Source organism: Ochotona curzoniae, unplaced genomic scaffold, assembly GCF_017591425.1.
Source record: "Ochotona curzoniae isolate NIBS_2020 unplaced genomic scaffold, NIBS_Ocur_1.0 contig_1014, whole genome shotgun sequence".
NCBI classification, from domain to species: domain Eukaryota; kingdom Metazoa; phylum Chordata; class Mammalia; order Lagomorpha; family Ochotonidae; genus Ochotona; species Ochotona curzoniae.
This window is the reverse complement of record NW_024464920.1, coordinates 21,318,285-21,338,046: the sequence shown is the minus strand read 5'-3', so window position 1 is coordinate 21,338,046 and position 19,762 is coordinate 21,318,285. Positions and strand designations below refer to the sequence as shown.

The window sequence follows — 19,762 nt, the reverse complement described above, 5'->3', positions numbered from 1 at the left end:
CCAATGGTACTAGTGTGGGGAACATACTTTTTAGAACTGCTAGCAAAACATTTAGTAGAACAAAGATTGTGTCACAAAAATATGCTATTGACTAAAAAATACAAAGTTTCGCAAACTTCGTACACTGTGCAAAATACTTTCTTAATCAATACACTGCATACATATATATATATATTTTACAAATAAGATAACGCATAAAGTAGCTAACATGCTACCTAGCACATCTTGTTACTAAGTTACTAACAAGTAAATGTTTTTAGCTTACATTAAATTAGGATTAAAGTCATGTTCAAATTGTTGCCTAACTGAATTGTTATGCTAAGATAAAGCTAAGGTGTACTAATCTTAAAAGGGTTACAAGAGACAAGAGTTAAGTTTAGACTTCCTAGGATCATCATTTACTACTCCCACTAAAATTTCCATCAATATTCTGATTTAAATAACAAAGATAATGAATGTGAACATAGCTGGAATCTTATTTTCAGGTAGTAATGTTGTCCTGAGCCATCCATGCTTAAAGGTTTTCAATCTGCTAGTAAAGGCTAGTATTTTCTAATTAGCCTTAATACTTGTACTAAAAAATAAATGTATTTTGACAAAGTGATTTTCAGATTATACAAATGTAGATTTTGTATACCTTTGACATTTTTACTTATAGACTTGGTACTATAACAACAATAAAAGAAACTAAATTCCATTCAATTATTTGTTCTCAGAAATCTGCTTCTGTCATGCTACAATGTCCACTGATGACATCACCTACCTTTGGTTAACCACAGTAAAATGTGCACAGTTTAAAGGAATGCGAGCTTTTCTTTGGATAGAGGTCGGTAATGCAAAGCGTGCATTTTACACCCCCAGTGTATCTTAACAGAGACAGCAACTGCATATAATGGATAAGACCACACAGTGATTAATTCAGTCCACTTTCAAGGTGAGAAATACATACAACAGCAAAACTTTTTTTTTTCTCACATGTATAAAAAAAAAGTTTATCTGTTTCTTGTTTCCCATGTTACTCACCTAAATGTCAAAGGAGGGCTTCTCCTTCATTTAAACGTATTTTGATTCAGTGATAAAAGTTTTTGAAAAGCTAGAGTAAAACTTTGCATCTGCCCCAGAATTAAGAAGGAAGTTTTTCTTTCCAGACTTTCAAAATCACTATCTGGTTAAGCATCCATATAAAATGAAATGGTTGTAAAGGACATTTTAATCAATCCTATAACTTAATATGAAGGTAAACAATAAATAATTCTTTGCAAGGGTTGATCAGAAATCAAATGTAATTTCTTATGAAGAAGGATAAGATAAACTGCAGGAATGAGATTAAGCAAGGATGTGGTAGTTTGTAGCTGGTGGTAGACAGGTGCGTGCATGCATGCATAGACATACCGGATCAAGAAAAGAAATGAAGATTTGATGAAGTCTAAGATAAAGGGGTCCAGTTTCAATTAAGATGATAAGAATTCACAAAAAACATTAATAGTCTTGCTGGTGGAAAACATTCTGACTCAAGGACTTGAGGCATTATCTAAACACTGACTAAGGCCACCTGGTTCCCTGTTGGACATGTACGGCGTCACTGAGGAGGCTGTGAGAGGTGCGGGAGTAAAGCACGCCTCGCCTCTTTACTTGTACAGGTGTATGAAGAATGACACAGACAAAGGTTATGTAAACCATTTACTAAAAGCAAATACTGGATCGATACATTCCCAGAAAATGCGTTCTCACTGCCCAACTATGAAGGACCTGAAATTCTTAGCACATCACTAGATTCAGCTTAAAACCATATCAATTTTGAATTAAGAAATTATTCAAGTAGTTCTAAAAAACAGATAAACTTCTCAGTCTGAACATATGTGGACTTCCTCACTTATTTAAGGAGCCTCATAAGGAATGTATTCAGATCTTAACAGTGTCTTCTTCCAAAACAATAGACTAAATAGAGATCTTTAAATTACTGCATACTGTTTCAATAACAGGCACATGGCTGGTTAGATAAATATAATGATATTATCCTTTAGTTTTTAAAAGTAAAATTCATGGTCAGGATTTCACTAACATTATAACAGGGAGACATATAGTTAACTGTAGAAAAATAAATGAAAATTTACTTTTTAAATGAATCTTTTTAACTTTTTTACATGCAAAGCATATTAAAAGTGAATCTATGTTGTCTTTTCCACAATAAAAATTCATGCAATGGGAAGGATCAAAGCTGTCTACAGGACTAGCATGTTCAATATATGATCCACATGTTCTCCTAAAAATATTTGGACGACCTGAATTGGTTGGTTGTTTTCAATGAAATAGTAAGCTATAGCTTTAAAGGGTCTTTGCTAACAGTAGCAGCCATCTGCTACTCAAATTAGAAATATATATGCCTACACAACAAAAAACCTGAATAAACTTAATCAAATGTTTCAAGAAACAAGTTCACCAAAAAAGAAACACATCTATTAGGCATGGAGAAAACAGAACACAGACACTTACTCAATGTCCATCAGGTGGCCATCACTAACATTCTGTTACTGTGACTGACGACTCAGGAGCTGGAGATCAGCTTTAAATAACCTCAAAACAAATCACTAATCAATAATGTATATGGATATCTGCTCTGAAACCACATCTGAATAACATCAACTACTGTTCAGTGTATTTGACATACACTGAATTCTTCCACTTTGTTAATTGCTATAAATTACTTACAAGAGTTCTTTTCCTAACATGCAATTATCTAAGAACATGGTAAGCTATTTCCCAATATATGTCAGTTCTCTCACTCCACCATTAAACTATGTTGCAATAAATTAAACTACCTATTAACTAGATGTGAAAGGCAGTAAGTAGTGGGGTTAGTAACACAAAATGTACTTTTGACTGAACGATCCGGTTTAGACAGCTAAGACTGCACTTAGTGCTGCTGATGACACTACACTGACTGTACTGAAGAGTGGACTGTATCCACTGACTTAAAATTTCCACAGTATCAATAAAAATAGTATATCCAGTGGACTGATAAACACCTGCTGAAGTAGATATGCAACTTGACACAACCTACGTATCTATATTCCTCTCACACATGATCATTTTGGGGGAAGGCTGAGGTTACAGATTTGACATACAGGGGTTCAGTTCCTCTTCTGGAATGGTTCCAGTGCTTTTTATTTATTTATTTTGCTTATAAGAGGAATAAACTCCATGTATTTCATATACACAATCTTAAGAATACAAAGAGATTTCCTCCCCTCCCTTGCTCGCTCCCACTCACCAGAATAAAGGAGAAAAATCAACAGCATGGAAGGGAGGGTATCTTTCTCTGGTATTCAGACTTTATCACTCACAAGTATTTGAATCCCAATTTAATGGAACATAAGAAAATATCATACTGTTGACCTCAAGATGAACTACAACAACACAGTGTCCTTTAGGTATGAGAGCATAGTTCCTTCCATGGTAAAAGATCTCAAGCTCCTGTTACAAATTAGAAGTGGTTCAGACACAATACGAAAATGTTTAGTAAATTTCTGAATCCTAATTGCTAGTTCCTCTTCACTGAACATTTTTCCTCAAGACTTGTGTTGAGTTTCATACTGGAAGACTAAGTAAGTGGCAATACTGTTGTAACTTATTAGTCAAACTCAGAAACAATTATAAAAAACCATTCCAAAAGAAAAAAAAAAAGCCAAGACAATACCCATGAATGCTGTCCAGGATAAGACCGGTGGGCAGATCCATGACCTTTGTTATTTTTTCTTAAGGTGTTTAAAAAAAGGGATGTTTCTACACTGTCTTCAACAAAGTTATGATGGGATCTAAAAATTTGACATTCTGACTTCACCTTTCAAAAGTCCAGATTAATCCAGAAAACGTAAGTCACATATAACTGAGGTGGGTTTCTCATCTGAACAATGTATCACTTCTACTACAATTTAAAATTATTAAGAAAAGGATAGCTTCACATATCTGCCCCCAAATTTAATTTTTAAAATACCTTTAAACTATTAAACAAGTTTAATAATACTATCATATAAATCCCTTACATTATTTAGGAATACATGTCTAAAAGCCCTTCCTTTCCTGACTAAAGGTATTTATTGCAATCAAATTACCAACACTTTTACAAAAAAAAAAAAAAGGAAATAAAAATGGCCACAGAAATTTTGAGCTCCTATCAGAAATAAGGAAATGTCATGTTCCTTTTGAAAATGACAAATGTAATGTTCTCAAAGCTATCTCACGTGTATATGTGAACTCTGAGTGTGTTTTATTAAACCAGCAATTCCCAGGATACATGGGAATATTTATACATAGAACTAGTAATTTCACAAAAATTGTACTTTATTGTCCAAGTTTTCTAGGATAGTGAACATGTATCTAAGTTATCTTTTAAAAATATCAATGCTTTCTACAAATTTAAAAAAAAACAAATTATAGCATATCCTACTTTATTTTTCAATAGTTAGGGAGAAAAATAGGCATGCAAAACAAATACACATTTTAAGCAAGAAGGGAAAGTACTCCATGTGAAATGGTTTCCCTAAACTGCAGCCTACTGTATTTGCACCTGATATTCCCGTGCTAAAAAACCTAAAACTGTGGCTGCGAATGTTCTCCTTAAACCGAAGAGAAGGAAAAATGTTAAAAGCAACTCAGTCTTAAAAAGCATGAAAAATTACTATGATTTTCAAAGAGGAAACAAATGCTCCTTTATTGAAGTATTAATTAAATGGAAAACTTAAAGTATCCCTTTCACTGAAAAATGAATACCCTAACACATTTTAAGGATGGATACCGACAGCATTTTCAGTTTCAATCAAGTGGAAACGAGTGGGCAGGTGTTTGGCCTGGCAGTGGTTGGGATGCCAGTGTTTCACTCTGCACACCTGCCCTGACCCCCATTCCAGCTTCCTGCTACTGCAACTCTGGGGAGGCAGCAGAGACAGAGTCCTGCTACCCACGTGGTAGACAAGCATCTGGAATTCCGGCTTCCCCGTGTTCCTTGTGCGAATTTGGACACTGACCAGCAGATCCGGGAGCATTCTCATTTTCAAATGAACACACTTTAAAAAGTGCTGGTGAGGAACTGGACACCACGGATACATACCTACGGGTAGCTCAAGGGAAATGAGTACCTTACAACCAAAGTGAGCACTCTGGCATGTGGGCAGGCATGGCTGTTGCCCTCCCGGGTAAAAGTCTCCCACAAGGAAGTAATTCTGCAGTAATACCAAAGGCAGTACTCTAACACTGAACATTCTTGTGAGTACAGTACAAAAGGATACTTGACAAAGTTCATGTAAAAATGGAATTAAAAGTTAAGTTTATTTTGGTGCAGACTTTTTAATTCATAGTTACTATTTTTGTAATATGCACTTTCCACTAACTTTTTTGGGAATTCATGTATATTATTATTCATAATACACATTTTTAATGAACTTTTTGAAGAGCCCCCCTGAACAATACAGGACATATATCTACTTAAAAGACCAGGTTAATTACTAAATAAACTAAAAGGAAGAAAGTGCTAGTAGCTGAAATAATGTCAATTTCATGGTGTTCATTTGGATATACAAGAATGAATGAATACACAACAGCCCCTGCTTCTGAAACTAAGTTTTGATTAGAATTAATCGTATCACGAGTTTTAAGAATGATAGAGTTTGGTGTCTCGATCTACAACTACCCAGGAGCTATTGTTAGAGAATTCTTTCTTAAGCTCTTCATGTGATTCTGATCATCAGCCAAGCTTGAAACTTGTGATGTGGTGAAAGGAGGTGGCCATCATTAGTGACGAATGTATAGCTTTACAACTAACATGGGATGCTTCTAACCTCCTTTGCATTTCTTCTCAATTTGTCTCATTTTCCCTACTTCCCCTAAAAGTGAGTACATAAAGGAGATTGGCAAGTAAAAGAAATAGTAGGGTGCTCAAGATGGATTTTGTTACGTTTTATTATGTTCAAGCTGCCATGACCTAAAACGATACCAGTGCTGCTGTTTGAGACTCACAGACAACTCACCTTTTACTGCGGCAGGGGAGAAGCTCTTAATCAATGTCAAAAAATAATTATGAAACGACCTAAATTCTAGTAGCATTTAATAAAAGAAAACTTGTATAGGTCTTCCAAAACAACTGTTTCAGGAATTTCAACATTAGAAAGGAAATGTCTTACAATTTGTATAAGCGGTGGGGAACATTCTGACATGGGAAAACTTGCCTCAGTGTTATCCTTTGACTTAGAAGTCAGAGCAAGTATTTTAATATCATGTCTGCTTATCCACAGTTTTGTTAATATATGTATAAACGCTTAAAGTACACATAAATATTTTGGTTTTGACTGTAATGCATATGATGATATATGGATTTTATTCTTATACAATGAAATTGTACATATTTTCAAGGCCAGAGAATAAATGACGTCTTAAATATGCCATATTCACTAATAAACCTTGAAACAATAAAAAACTAGTACCTACATAAGAAATTTTACACTACAATAACAATTGTACTTTTTCAGAAGCTAAAATGATTTAAAATCTTTTCCAATACTCAACACAAAATAGTAAATTTTCACTTACTCTATATATAGCACAATTCAAGTATTTTCTTGGATTTATATTTAGCCAACTAGAACATGCTATCAACTGACTTTACAACAGCTTTCCATTTTAACAGATTACATTATACAAAATAGTCTAACTCTATTACTGCAGATCATTTAGCATAAGTGGAAAGAACAAATGACAGCAGACTAAATACCTCTGTAAGTCATCAACAAGTACAAGGCCGCACACGTTAGTAATAAGGCATTTGTAGGTAATTCCCCAAAAGTATTTAAATTCATGTAAACAAAGACTATGTATATATCCTTTAGGAGAAAATGCACTATCATAGACAAAATAACTCAGATGGTTGTGACTTTCAGCCATGGCTTATTTCAATACCACATAAAACCAAAAGAGGCATTGCCTATCACTTTGATAACTGAAAGATGCTACCTGCGAAATAAAAGGCTGATAGTTTTTCTGAAACTAGTAAGGAAAAAGAAGTATCCTAAAAATAAACATCCATCAATATTTTTAGAAATAAATATACATATTTAGTATCTTAATGTATTGCAGCACAGGAATACAGTCCTAGCATTGGAATTAACATTCAATCAGTAGTTTTAAAATATTTTCCACATTGAACCTTGCATCTTCTACCTTGTCAGCTGCCCAACAACTTTCAAAAGAGTTTTATTTTCCTGCTTTAATTGTTCATTTTCATCTTCTATGTCATCCAGATCCTTAAAGGAGGAAACAGGAAAGAAATACTTCAAAAACACTTCACAACATTCTAAAAGAGATTAAAACATCCCTTACAAATACACAGCCATAATAAGTCATACAATCAATTCCTAAATGTGCGCAAGTTTCAAAAGTAACTTTAAATATCTAAGGAGCATCTATTACTAGATTTTTGGGACTAGCAAAATTATGCAGGCCAGTTCTTGCCAGACCTTTCAGTTTTTCAAGGAACATCTGAAGTCAGGGTTTTTAATCTGTGACCGTCTGATTTCTAACACTTGTAAGTAACCTAAGGCACTAAATTAGGCATTTACTCTTTAAAATATATGAGCCTGGGACCCAGCATGACGACTCAGTGGGTAATTCCCCACCTTACAAGCATCAGTACCCTGTATGTCCCAGTTGCTTCACTTCCCAACTATCTCCCTCCAGAAGACCTGGGAAAGCAGTAGCGGACGGCCCAAAGCCTTGGGATCCAGCACCCACGTGGGAGATGCAGAAGCTCCTGGCTCCTAATTGGCTCAGCAATGCCTGTTGCGGGCATTGGGGAGTGAACTGGATCAAAACCTTTCTCTCTGTAAAATCTGCCTTTCCAAATCAATAAAAATAAGTAGAACTTAAGGAAAAAAAAAACCCAAAACACTAAAATTGTATTTATCCACCAATGAAATAATGCTGGGGAGACAAAATGAACACCCAAAATATTTGCATGGGAGCTGGTGTTGTGACCCAGCCTGTTAAAGCCAGCATTTGTGGGGACGCTGGTATCTCATACTAAGGCACACATGCAGTCCTGGGTGGTTGGCTTCAGACCCAGCTCCCCGCTGACGCACTGGGAGAGCAGCAGCAGACGGCCCAGGTCCCTAGGCCTGGTCCCAGCTCCCCGCTAACGCACTGGGAGAGCAGCAGCAGACGGCCCAGGTCCCTAGGCCTGGTCCCAGCTGCTCACCTGGGAGACCTGGAGGGGATTCTAGGCTCCTCAGTCCTAGCATTGCTTCAGTTGTTAAAACCATTTGGGCAAACAAACCAACAGATGGGAAAGTTGCTTCTGTCTCTGTTACTAAATAGTAAAGAAATTGATTACATTTACACGATTTCTTAAACTCTAGCATCCACAGAGCAAAACTGTGTTAGAACAGGATTAAGAACAGTACAACAAAAGTGTAGAGGTATCAAATAAATCAAACACTGTTACCACCCACTTTATTATACAAAAGGGACCTCAAAAATTCTGTGGAAAAGTAGAATTGAAAGGTAAATTTATTTTGGGCAAAAATAAAAATTTGAAATCCATGCAGAGACTTTTCATAATATATGTTTTTGTGCCAAAATACATTTATCTCCTAAAAAAACCTATTTATTTATTTTACAAATTCCAGTTTAGTTTATTTGAGAGGAAGGCAGGCAGCGACGTAGGAGACAAAGCTCCCAACTGCTAGCTTACCCCAAGCAGAGGGGGGTGGGCCAAGACAATGCCAGGAACCAGGAGTTCCAACTCTGACTGAGATCCGGCACCCCTAAGGTCGCTGGAATAGGAGCAGGGCCAGGATGCAAGCCCAGGCACTGCTATGAGATGCAGGCATTTGAAACACCTGCCCCACATATTTTTAAATTCCATTTTCCCTTTTTATTGTGAGCGAAAGAGAGAGTGAAATCTTCCTTCCGCTGGTTCACTCCAGATGCCCACAACAGCTAGGACTATGCAGATCAAGGGTAGGTGCTGGGAACTCCATGAGGGTTTACCACATGGGTACCAGGGCCCAGTACCTGGGCCTCCACCTGCTGCCTCCCAGAAATATTGACACACAGCTAGATCAGAAGTGGACATGGGACTTCATCCCAGGTACTCCAAAATACGACGAGGGATCCCAAGCATCAGCTTAACCTGCGGCACCACAATCCTATGCCAGTTCTCCCTGAAGTAAAATGATTTCTTCCACCTTCTTATATATAAAAGTTCTCTAAAAAAGCAGAATTACAGAATCTCTTCCCATAATTACTCCCTAAGTATGACCTCACAGTAATATTATTAGTCAGCTAATTTGAGGGCTAAAGATAAAACTACGAAAAACAGTCATACTGGGCCCGGCAGCGTGGCCTAGCAGCTAAAGTCCTGGCCTTGAACGTGCCAGGATCCCATATGGGCACCAGTTCTAATCCCAGCAGCTCCACTTCCCATCCAGCTCCCTGCCAGTGGCCTGGGAAAGCACTCGAGGATGGCCCATAGCTTTGGGACCCTGCACCCACGTGGGATACCCGGAAGAAGTTCCTGGATCCTGGCTTCGGATCGGCATAGCATCAGCTGTTGCGCTCATTTGGGGAGTGAATCATCGGATGGAAGATCTTCCTCTCTGTCTCTCCTCCTCTCTGTATATCTGACTTTCCAATAAATAAATAAATCTTTAAAAAGAAAAAAAACCAGTCATATAAAGTGTTGGATAAGGCTAGAACTGGGGATGCATTATGTATAACTGGAGACATCTGAAATTCCCTATAATAACAAACTGCCCCTTTCAGTTCTTTACTGATGCCCCTCCACAGACTGTGGTGCCCTTAAACAACAGTGGCCACTAATCCCCCTGTCATCTACAGACGACTAAAACACAGAATAAAGTCATTCACCAGTTCATCCCTCCAACAATAAAACTGAACAAAACTGACCACTGCCCTGGAGGAAATGAGTTTTATGGAATGAGGGATTCTCATGATCTCATTATCAAACAGAATAATACAATCAAATAATTTCTTTATATTTATATATTTGCATTCAATTGTCAAAAAGAGCTGAAGCTGAAACTTGGAAAATACTTACTCTATTTAACAAATCAATTTCTTCTTTAAGTTTTCCAATCATTTCTTCTTTATCTTGCATCAGCCTCACAAGTCTTAGGTTTTCTTGCCTTTCTCTTAGCACTTCCTGGTAGACACAATGACAAAGCATTAACTAAGAATTCAGTGTTCAAAATCTTAAATAGCATCCACCTGCAAGTTTTGGTGAACTATCTCAGCTAAATGAGGATTTCCAGTGAATTTAACACACTTGGGAAGGAAGGAAAGAACCCACACCAGGGAAAGAACATCCGGGGCAAATGGGAGCTGAATAAACCCATGGTTATGTGTACAAGTCTTCAACAAGCACTAAAGCTCACCTCCTCTAGCTGATTGCCTTCTAAAAACTGAACAGCATCTTCTTTGAGAAAACTACAAATTCCATTAAAAATAGGAAAGTTCAAGAGATGTTTTAATGGAAAACCCTAAAGAGAAACACAATGGTGCTCAGCTTGCTTTCTGGCTCTGCCAGTAAAATGACAATAGGTAAAAAATGTGGGAACTGAAACAGACTACTGATTTTAAACTTTTTTAAAAAAAATGAAAATAATGTAACACATTTTTCATATAAATCTTAGAGATAAGGCCTGGAATAACTCAGAACCTTTGGCAAATCTACAAACAACATACGTTCAAACAACAGAGTGAATACATACAGGTATGTACTGTCTGCTGTCTTCTAACTAAAGACAAATTCTACTTGCATTATTTTTATTAAAAATAACACTTGGCAGAATAAGCACAGTCATTAAATTAATGAATGTAAGAACTGGCTTTGTTTTAAAATTATAACATCAAAAGGACCGTTGATGCAACGTTCTAAGGAAATCAGAGAATGCCCAGACACTGTGTGTGCATGTCTATAAACTATATACATGAAACAGAATTAGGCATGCCACGAGCGTACTTACAGATACACCAACGAACACTGCATATCCCCGCTACAGCTTCCCCACGCCTCTCCCCTCTCTGTACTCTTACCCTGCAAATTCCATTTCATCACCCAATCAACTGCTATAAAACAGAAAAAACAATCCAAACAATATATTAATTCCATTGATCTTAAATAATTGATACCTTTTCAAGATCTTCAATTTTCTTCTCCAAGGTGCTATTGGACACCAGAGTACCTGAAGCATTTCCGTCCCTGCTGTATCTGAAGCCACTCCTTTCTGTTCGGGGATATCGACTTGATACATCTTCTTCAGACGCAGCAGTTGTACTATGGAAAGGAAAGCATGAATTTCACGGAAGTGTCTGGGACTCAGAAAGAAACTTGCCGAGAAATATTTTCTATGGAAGCCTAAACAATTAACATCCTTTCAGGAGAAAAATGTATATACGTATAAATATATATAGTAACTGGGCCAGGTGTGATGGCCTAGCAGCTGAAATCCTTGCCTTGAACGCACAGGGATTCCATATGGATGCTGGTTTTAATCCTGGCAACTCCACTTCCCACCCAGCTCCCTGCTTGTAGCCTAGGAAAGCAGTTGAGGATGGCCCAAAGCCCTGGGATCCCGCACCTGCGTGGGAGACCCGGAAGAACTCCTGGCTCTCGGCTTTGGATTGGCACAGCACTGGCCACTGCAGTCACTTGGGGAGTGAACCATCAGGCAGATCTTCCTGTCTCTCCTCCTCTATGTATATCTGACTTTGCAATTAAAATAAAATAGATCTTTAAAGAAAATAGATAGTAACTGACTTATTTATAACAGTAGAAATGAATCACTGTACAAACGAAACAGAAAAAAAAATTAATTTTTTCAACCAGTACCTACAGTGTAACTGCCAAATATCAGACACTGTTACAAGTACTCAAGATGTTAAAAGCAAACACTGAAATGGGATTCAGTCCTTCAGAGCTCTCAGTTTAACAAAATACAACCAATTATAATGAGGCATCAGTGGAAAATGCTATGAGAACTCCGATAGGGCAGATCTCTTAAGATTATCTCTAGTAGGGCTTGGCACAGTAGCCTAGTGGCTACTCACCTTGCATGAGCTGGGATCCCATATGGGCACTGGTTCTAATCCTGGCTGCTCCACTTCCTTTCCCTTACATTTCCCTTCTTGCTCCCTGCTTGTAGCCTGCCTTAGTCCAAAGTGGGAGACCCTGCAGCCATGTTGGAGACCCAGGAGAAGCTCCTGGCTCCAGATTGGCTCAGCTCCAGCCACTGCAGCCACTTGGGGAATGAACCAGCAGATGGAAGTTATTTCTCCCTGATCTCCTTCTCTCTGTAAATCTAACGTTCCAGTAAAAAATAAGTAAATCGTACAAAAAATAGATCTCTGGTGAAGAAATACTGCTTTTCAAAAAAATTCTGACCCTTCAAAAACCATGCTTAAGTGTAAATTGGAACTAAATAAACTGCTCATAAAATTGAAGCTTAAATAAGTCATATAAAATGAGTCTAAATCATTTAAATATTTTATTATATTCAGACCTATAAAATTTAACAGAAAACAGGGAAGATTTACATAGAGCTGTGAATTTTTCGTTGAAAGTTTTTATACAGATAACCAATTCAGGAAACTGCTACCACTCTAGCATGTTTGACCACTTTGTCAACTTAACCAAAAGTTAAGGTAAAACAGGAATTCTCAAATTCACACTCTCTGGGGCATGGAATCCTTTTTTCTTTTTTTCTGCCAATGGCCATTTAGATATTTATAGCATCACTTGCAGGTCATACAAAATTGTCAACTCAAAAATTAACCTGCCACATCTCATCTGTTGTAGGCCTTAAGAGGTCTACAGACCAAAAGTTCCCTACCCCTATTCTAACAGAGTAGCAAGTGTGTCTTTACCCAAAAATGTCAACAATTTTGTTTCTTGTTTACTGTATTATCTATACAAAATAACTGAAAAAAAAATCAGTGGCTTAAGGACAACACATATTTTTTATCTCCCACACGGGTGCAGGGTCCCAAAGCTTTGGGCCATCCTCCACTGCTTTCCCAGGCCACGAGCAGGGAGCTGGATGGGAAGTGGGGCCGCTGGGATTAGAACCGGCGCCCATATGGGATCCTGGCGCATTCAAGGCAAGCACTTTAGCTGCTAGGCCACTGCGCTGGGCTCCACATCCGTTATCTTAAAGTGTTTGTAGCTCAGGAACTTAGAAGAAACTTAGATGGATGCTCATTATTCTAACTGTTGTCAGAGCCAGTTACCTGAATGCCTGACTGGCAGAGAACTTGGCCTACTCGCAGCCTCTCCACTGCACTGCTCACCACTTCGCAGCTCACTTCTTGGAGCAAAGTAGCAGAGTGAACAAGCATAACCGGAAGTCACAACCGACACAGCTATCACTCAACTGCCTCCACTCCACTGCTACCAAACGAGGGGATTATACAAAGTATAAATACCAGGAGCTAAGGACATTGGGTGCTATCTCAGATGCAGGCCACCACATTAACTTACCTAACCCAATGTGGACTGAGGACAAGGCTACTCACCGAGGGCTAATGTACATCATTTGTGTTCTCTTTCAATAGCACTCAGAAAAACTACTCTCACTCTAGTATGTTGACAGAAACAGGAGGGAAAATTTTCTAAAGCAATTAGGATATTGTTTTTTTAAAAAATATTTATCTGAAATGCAGAGAATTTGCTTTTTAGACTCTCTCTGGAATCCCTCACAGGAAGCCACTTAAAATAACTTACCCAGAACAAAATATAGTTAAACCTAAAATAATTTTTGGAAAAAAAAAAAAAGATTCCTGCTCATGAATTTTCTCTTACTAACAACAATAACAACAACAAAAAAAATTCAAGGCATCCTACCACATTTTAAAATAATCTAATAGTAGTTTTTACAGTTTAGATCACAATCAACTCTACTAATAATTGTTAATATATTATAGAACGCATCATAACAAGTTTTGGAAAATTTCCTCCAAATCTTAAATATTTGCCCTTTGATTTTATCTGCCATTGAAAAATATCTGACATTTCTTATTTATATGGAAGACTTAGATAGACAGCAAATTGAAAGGAAGGTGGGGAGAGAAGGAGGGGAAGAGAAGGAGGAAGCGGAGGAAAAAGGGGGCGAAAGAAACAGAGGGAGGCGAGGATGGAAAGGAAGGAAGGCAGGAAGGCAGGCAGGAAGGAGGGAATGAAGCAAGAAAGGAAGGGAGGAAGGAAGGAAGCAAGGAAACAAGGAAGGAGTAAGGAAGGAGGGAGGGAGGGAGGATGGATCAGGCAAAGATGTCTAATTCATGCATTTAAAAATCTAAGGGCCAAACTGATTTCTTATATTGCCAAAATAGTGCTGACCCCTAAGTTCAAATATGCTAGGCTAAAAACTTCTTTCTTTTTTTTTTCTGAAGGTTTTTTATTTATATTTATTGGTAAGTCAGACCTACAGAGAAAAGTAGATAAAGGGAAAGATACATCCACTGATTTACTCGCCAAGTGGCAGCAACAACTGAGAGCGACTCCAAAGTCAGGAGCCAGGAGCTTCCTCCTGGTCTCTCAAGCAGGTGCAGGGTCCCAAGACGCAGAGCCATCCCCAACTACACTCCCAGGAAACAAGGAGGAAGCTGGAAAGGAAGTGGAGCGGCCGAGATCCCTGCATGTGCAAGCTGAGGACACCAGTCATCAGGCTACCGCTCTGAGCCACAGACTAAAAATTTCTTTGAAAAACAAGGTACACTTCAAAATATAACAACTGATAGCTAAACTGTTAAGAATGACCTCCAATATCTAAGGTTTTGTAAACCTCAAATTTACTGTTTTATAACAATTGCTTTCAGCCTCACAAGCCTTTTGCCAACACCCTCTTTAAATTTTTTAATTGCAAAGTCTGATTTACAGAGAGAACAGACAGAGAGAAGAATCTTCTGTCTGCTGTTCACTCCCCAGGTGGCTGCAGTGGCTGAACCTGAGCTTATCCAAAGCCAGGAGCCCATGCAATGGGTGCTGGGTCCATGAGCCCGGGAACAGTGGAGGATCTGGGGGCCTGTGTCACCTGGCCCGGGCCCTCCGGTGAGCCTGCAAGAACTGGTCCTTCTTAGTGGAAAAGATGGAGCAGTGGATGGCAGGCCTTGATGCAAATGGAAGGTATGGCAGCCCATATGGAATCCCAGCATGAGCAAGGTGACCACTTCAGCCCCTAGGCTGCTGCACTGGGCCCAAATCCCAAATTCAATACACTGGTTTAATTATTGACTAATTCACACTTTTAGTGAGCTGGTGTAAATTCAGCTGACAGAGTTAGCACACTGCTTAGTTCAGCTGGCTCACGAAGATTTTCTCAGAAGGAAGTACACATTGATTTACATCCTGGCGCAAGCTCCAGCATATTTTTCTTCTCACATTCCCTGCATAATCAGAACAGATTGCTACAAAAGCAAAACAAAACTCAAAAAATCACATTTACTGATATCATAACCCAAGTTTCATATACTTCAATGAAAGTTGTGTTTCTCAGCAACGAAGCTAAAAAATAAATTTATTTTATGATACAGTTCCATAAGCTCTAGAATTTTCCTCCCCTTTCCTCAAATCTGCCCCCCACACTGATTTCCCCTCTATTATTACAACAGTATAGTTCTTCATAAAGAGTCATAAATCCATCATTCTGCTACTTAAGTGTATCCTTACATTGCAGGCATGAACAATAGCAGAGAGTCAACATCCTATTGTCAACACATACTTAACAGTTTCACTAAGAATCCATCTTTGATCTGGAAGTAGAGACACATACTACATTTTATCCTCACATCTGGATATGATAGTCTCCACTACACAATTACTATACATCCCCTTAAATGAAAAGCCACAAAACAAAATCAACAACAGGAACAAAATTAGAAATTTACAAAGCCACAAAATTATATAACATGCATGCTACTGAATGACTAATGCGTCACTGAAGAAATGACAAAGAAAATCAAGAACCTTCCTAAAGAAAATGTGTCTGTATGATCTATGAGTCAGTGGAGAACTTAATGTCAGAAAAAAACAAACTGTTTAAAGAAATGAAAATAAAAACCAAAATCAAAATCCACGAGATACAGTTTTGGCTAATCTTATTGGTGCATGTGCTAAGCCGAGAACAAACTCACTTCTGGCTCAGTGTACTGCACTGGTCCCACAGGAAAAACAGTACCATCATGGCAGCCTACAGATTTCACCCAAAATAGGCCTGGACAGCCCCCAGACCTAATGGCTAGCAGATCCAGAACTCCACCAGTGCACGTCAGATAACATTTTGCACAGTGTGGCAAAGGCTGTGAGGGTTGGATAGAAAAACAGTGAGCTGTGCTCAAGCTAAGCTGGGAGGGAACTCACTTCCATCCATTGTACGGGTCCCACTCAAAATAGGTCGGGGTGGCATTAATGATTACATGGAAATGATGAATATCGCTTCTGTTGCTATTATCATGTAATTTTTTTAAATGAACTTGGTTCTGAAAATACTTATATCATGCTAATAAAATGTCGTGTAAACTTTATGTTAGCTATGTCTTCATCATTTCAGCAATTTTCTATCAATTATGGTCCAACACTGAACTCAATAAAGGAAAGATAACAAACACATCCCAACAAAACCAGCACAGACTTTAAGTCTCTCGTTGAAATCACTTCCGTTGTTCTTTGATTTACAACTACTGTCACAATCTACAAAATATGCCTTTTGCTTTTTTTTTTTCTTGGTTTGGTTTGCACTATCTATTTATCTGAAAGGCAGTTACAGAGAGAGGGGAGAGAAAGAGAGAGAGAGAGAGAGAGAGAGAGAGGACAGAGTCAGAGAGGAAGAGAGATGTATTTTCATCTACTGGTTTACTCCCTAAATGGCTGTAAAGGCCAGGGGCTAGGCTAAGTTTAAGCTAGAATACTGGTTCTCCATCTGAATCTCCCAGGGGTGGCAGGGGCCCAAGTACTTGGGCCATCTTCTGCTGCTTTCCCAGACACATCAGTAGGGATCTGAGATGTATGTGGAGCATCAGGGACTAGATCTGTAACTACGGGATGTTGGCATTGCAGATTCAAAGCTCCGTATCCTACACCTGGCCCAAGCCGAAAAGATCCAGTGAAGATCTTCTCGCCAAAAAGATCCAGTGAAGTTTTGTCTTATCAACCAAAACGTTAAATATCATGAATTACTTCTAAGATATAAATAACACCTTAAAATAAGAAAATTCAGTAATGAAAAATTATTTAATTACTATATAGTAATTCTTAAAAATTATCTTATTTTGGAATAGAAACAAAACTTACTCAAATTAACACAAGATTTTGAAATAAATCAATGCCAATATTTCTTCAGCTCTTGAACATTTCTGAATAACTAATAGCTAATAACAACAAAAAAATACTAGTTATAACATTTTTGCTGGACATGACTACCATGCAACTCACCATGGTACATAAGTTAGTCTGTATCTATTTACAGTATAGTTTACTTCTCAAGCACTTGGATGTCATGATGATTTTGTCAAATGTATTTCTAGTTTCCAAATGCTTACTCTCAAGTTCTTATCTTGTCATGCACTGGTAACAAACAATTCAAGGACCACTATGAGAAACACCACGCCAGAGAATGTTCAAACAGACTTAAAAAGAGAAATAAGAATGTGCAAATGTCTAGAAAGGCCCATCTGAGACAGAAAAGGCCACTATGGCCAAAGCATGAAGGCAAACACATGTGTGATAAGATAGGAGACTAGCAAAGCAAGCAGGAAGCTGGAAGCTACTTCATGGAAGAATTTAAACAAAAATGTCAAATTTTATCCATTACATACCTATGTTGGAATGTATATTCACTTAACTACTCCCCTCCCCAAGATTTAATACAACTATATGAAAACAGTAATTCCATACCAGGAAGAAGAACAAAAAGAATGAAAATTATTAAGTTAAAACTTTAATTAATTATGGTAAAGAAAGCTGTTTCCACAAAAACTGATTATAATCTTATCTTAAATGAGAATATAACTGAATATGCTTCACTTCTGAAGATATTTAACATTTTCTGATACTCAAACGACTAGTTCCAGAATCAATTTACTCATTTGATTTTTAATGATTATCACAGCAGAAAATCATGCATCACAGTAAGAATCAGAATTTTCAGGAAGTTTTACCTACAGACCAGTGATGACTAAGCTACCATCAGCAACACCAGCATCCCTTACTGGAGCACTGGTTCCCGATCCAGCTCCTCCTCCTCCAATGAGCAGCCTCCTCATGTGCCTGGCAGGTAGTAGCAGGCCCTGACACCTGCACTCCTGTGAGCTGGCTGTGTGGGAAACCCAAGCGGAGTTCCTAGCTTCAGCCTGGCCTAGCCTCAACCATCACAGCCAGTTGGTTAGTGAAGCAAGAGGAAGGCGCCTCTCCCTGTCACTCTATGTTTCAAATAAATCTTTTTCTTTAAAGATTTGTTTAATTTTTATTGGAAAGGCGGATATACAGAGAGGAGAGACAGAGAGGAAGATATTCCATCCGATGATTCACTCCCCAAGTGACCGCAACGGCTGGAGCTGAGCCAATCCAAAGCCGGGAGCCGGGAGCCAGGAGCCTGGAGTCTCTTCTGGGTCTCCCACATGGGTGCAGGGTCCCAAGGCTTTGGGCCGTCTTCAACTGCTTTCCCAGGCCACAAGCAGTGAGCTGGATGGGAACTGGAGCCAGCGGGATTAGAACCGGTGCTGATATGGGATCCCAGCACATGCACGGCAAGGACTTTAGCCACTAAGCTATCGCACCAGGCCCTCAAATAAATCTTTATGGCTCAGTTGCAGCCGTTGTGGCTGCTTGGGGAGTGAATCATTGGACAGAAGATCTTCCTTTTTGTCTCTCCTCTCTATATATGACTTTTCAATAAAAAATTAAAAAATCTTTGAAAAATGTTTCATTTAAAACCTTCAAAATAGCATAATTCTTTTAATTTTGTGAAAACAGATTTGATTTTTAAGACAAATCTGCTCATATGAATAGCCATGTAATCATTTCATAGTATATGCTGAGTTTTCACATTTTCCATAAATTCCTCACCCCTACCAGTGCCCCCTAGACATTCACCTGGTGAGTATATGTTAAACTAGATAATAACTCAAACTAATATGTTTAAACTAGATGTTTAAGTAGAAACCTCTTCATGCTTTTCAGGAACAAATGTGCAAAGAAATACACTCTACCATTCTATTTGGTTATCACCTCTCTTTGAAAATCAATGGTTTAGATTTTAAATAGGTAATATGCAGCTAGTTGAACAGTGAAAATAACTGAAGGGTTGTATAAACTCCATTAGAAATGAGCAAAATTGGAGGTAGGAAGGCTAGTTTGGAGCTGCGGTAACCACCTCTGTAAGAGGCTATGATGTCTTGGATTGGTGATAGCAACTGAAATGTAGAAGAAATAGATTCAACAATGTTTGGTGAAAGACCAAAAATAGGTGAAGCAGGAGAGAGAAGAAAGCATCATAAATAATTTCTAGGTTTCTTGTCTTGTAAAGAATGCATTTTGATGTCAACACTGCAAATCCTTCAGGTGTTCTAAGCTTACTTCTGGACATGCTGTGCCGAGTATGCTTCTAAAATATTTAACAGTTGTTGGATACACAGGTATGAGCTAAAGACTCAGAGTCAACAATATATGCCTACAAAGTAACTGAAGGCACTGGAATGAATGACA

At 38.2% G+C, this 19,762-nt stretch overlaps 1 protein-coding gene across 1 annotated transcript in view; it reads right to left on the bottom strand.

Moving 5' to 3' along the window:
* Positions 1-6,355: 6,355 nt before the first annotated feature.
* Positions 6,356-19,762, bottom strand: part of PAWR (pro-apoptotic WT1 regulator) — a 99,973-nt gene continuing 86,566 nt past the window's right edge. The window contains exons 4-6 of the mRNA XM_040981235.1: positions 11,200-11,344; positions 10,106-10,210; positions 6,356-7,292 (exon numbers count right to left, since the gene is read on the bottom strand). Coding sequence (XP_040837169.1) covers positions 7,206-7,292; positions 10,106-10,210; positions 11,200-11,344 — 337 coding nt within the window. The 3' untranslated portion in view covers positions 6,356-7,205. The remainder of the gene's footprint in view (positions 7,293-10,105; positions 10,211-11,199; positions 11,345-19,762) is intronic.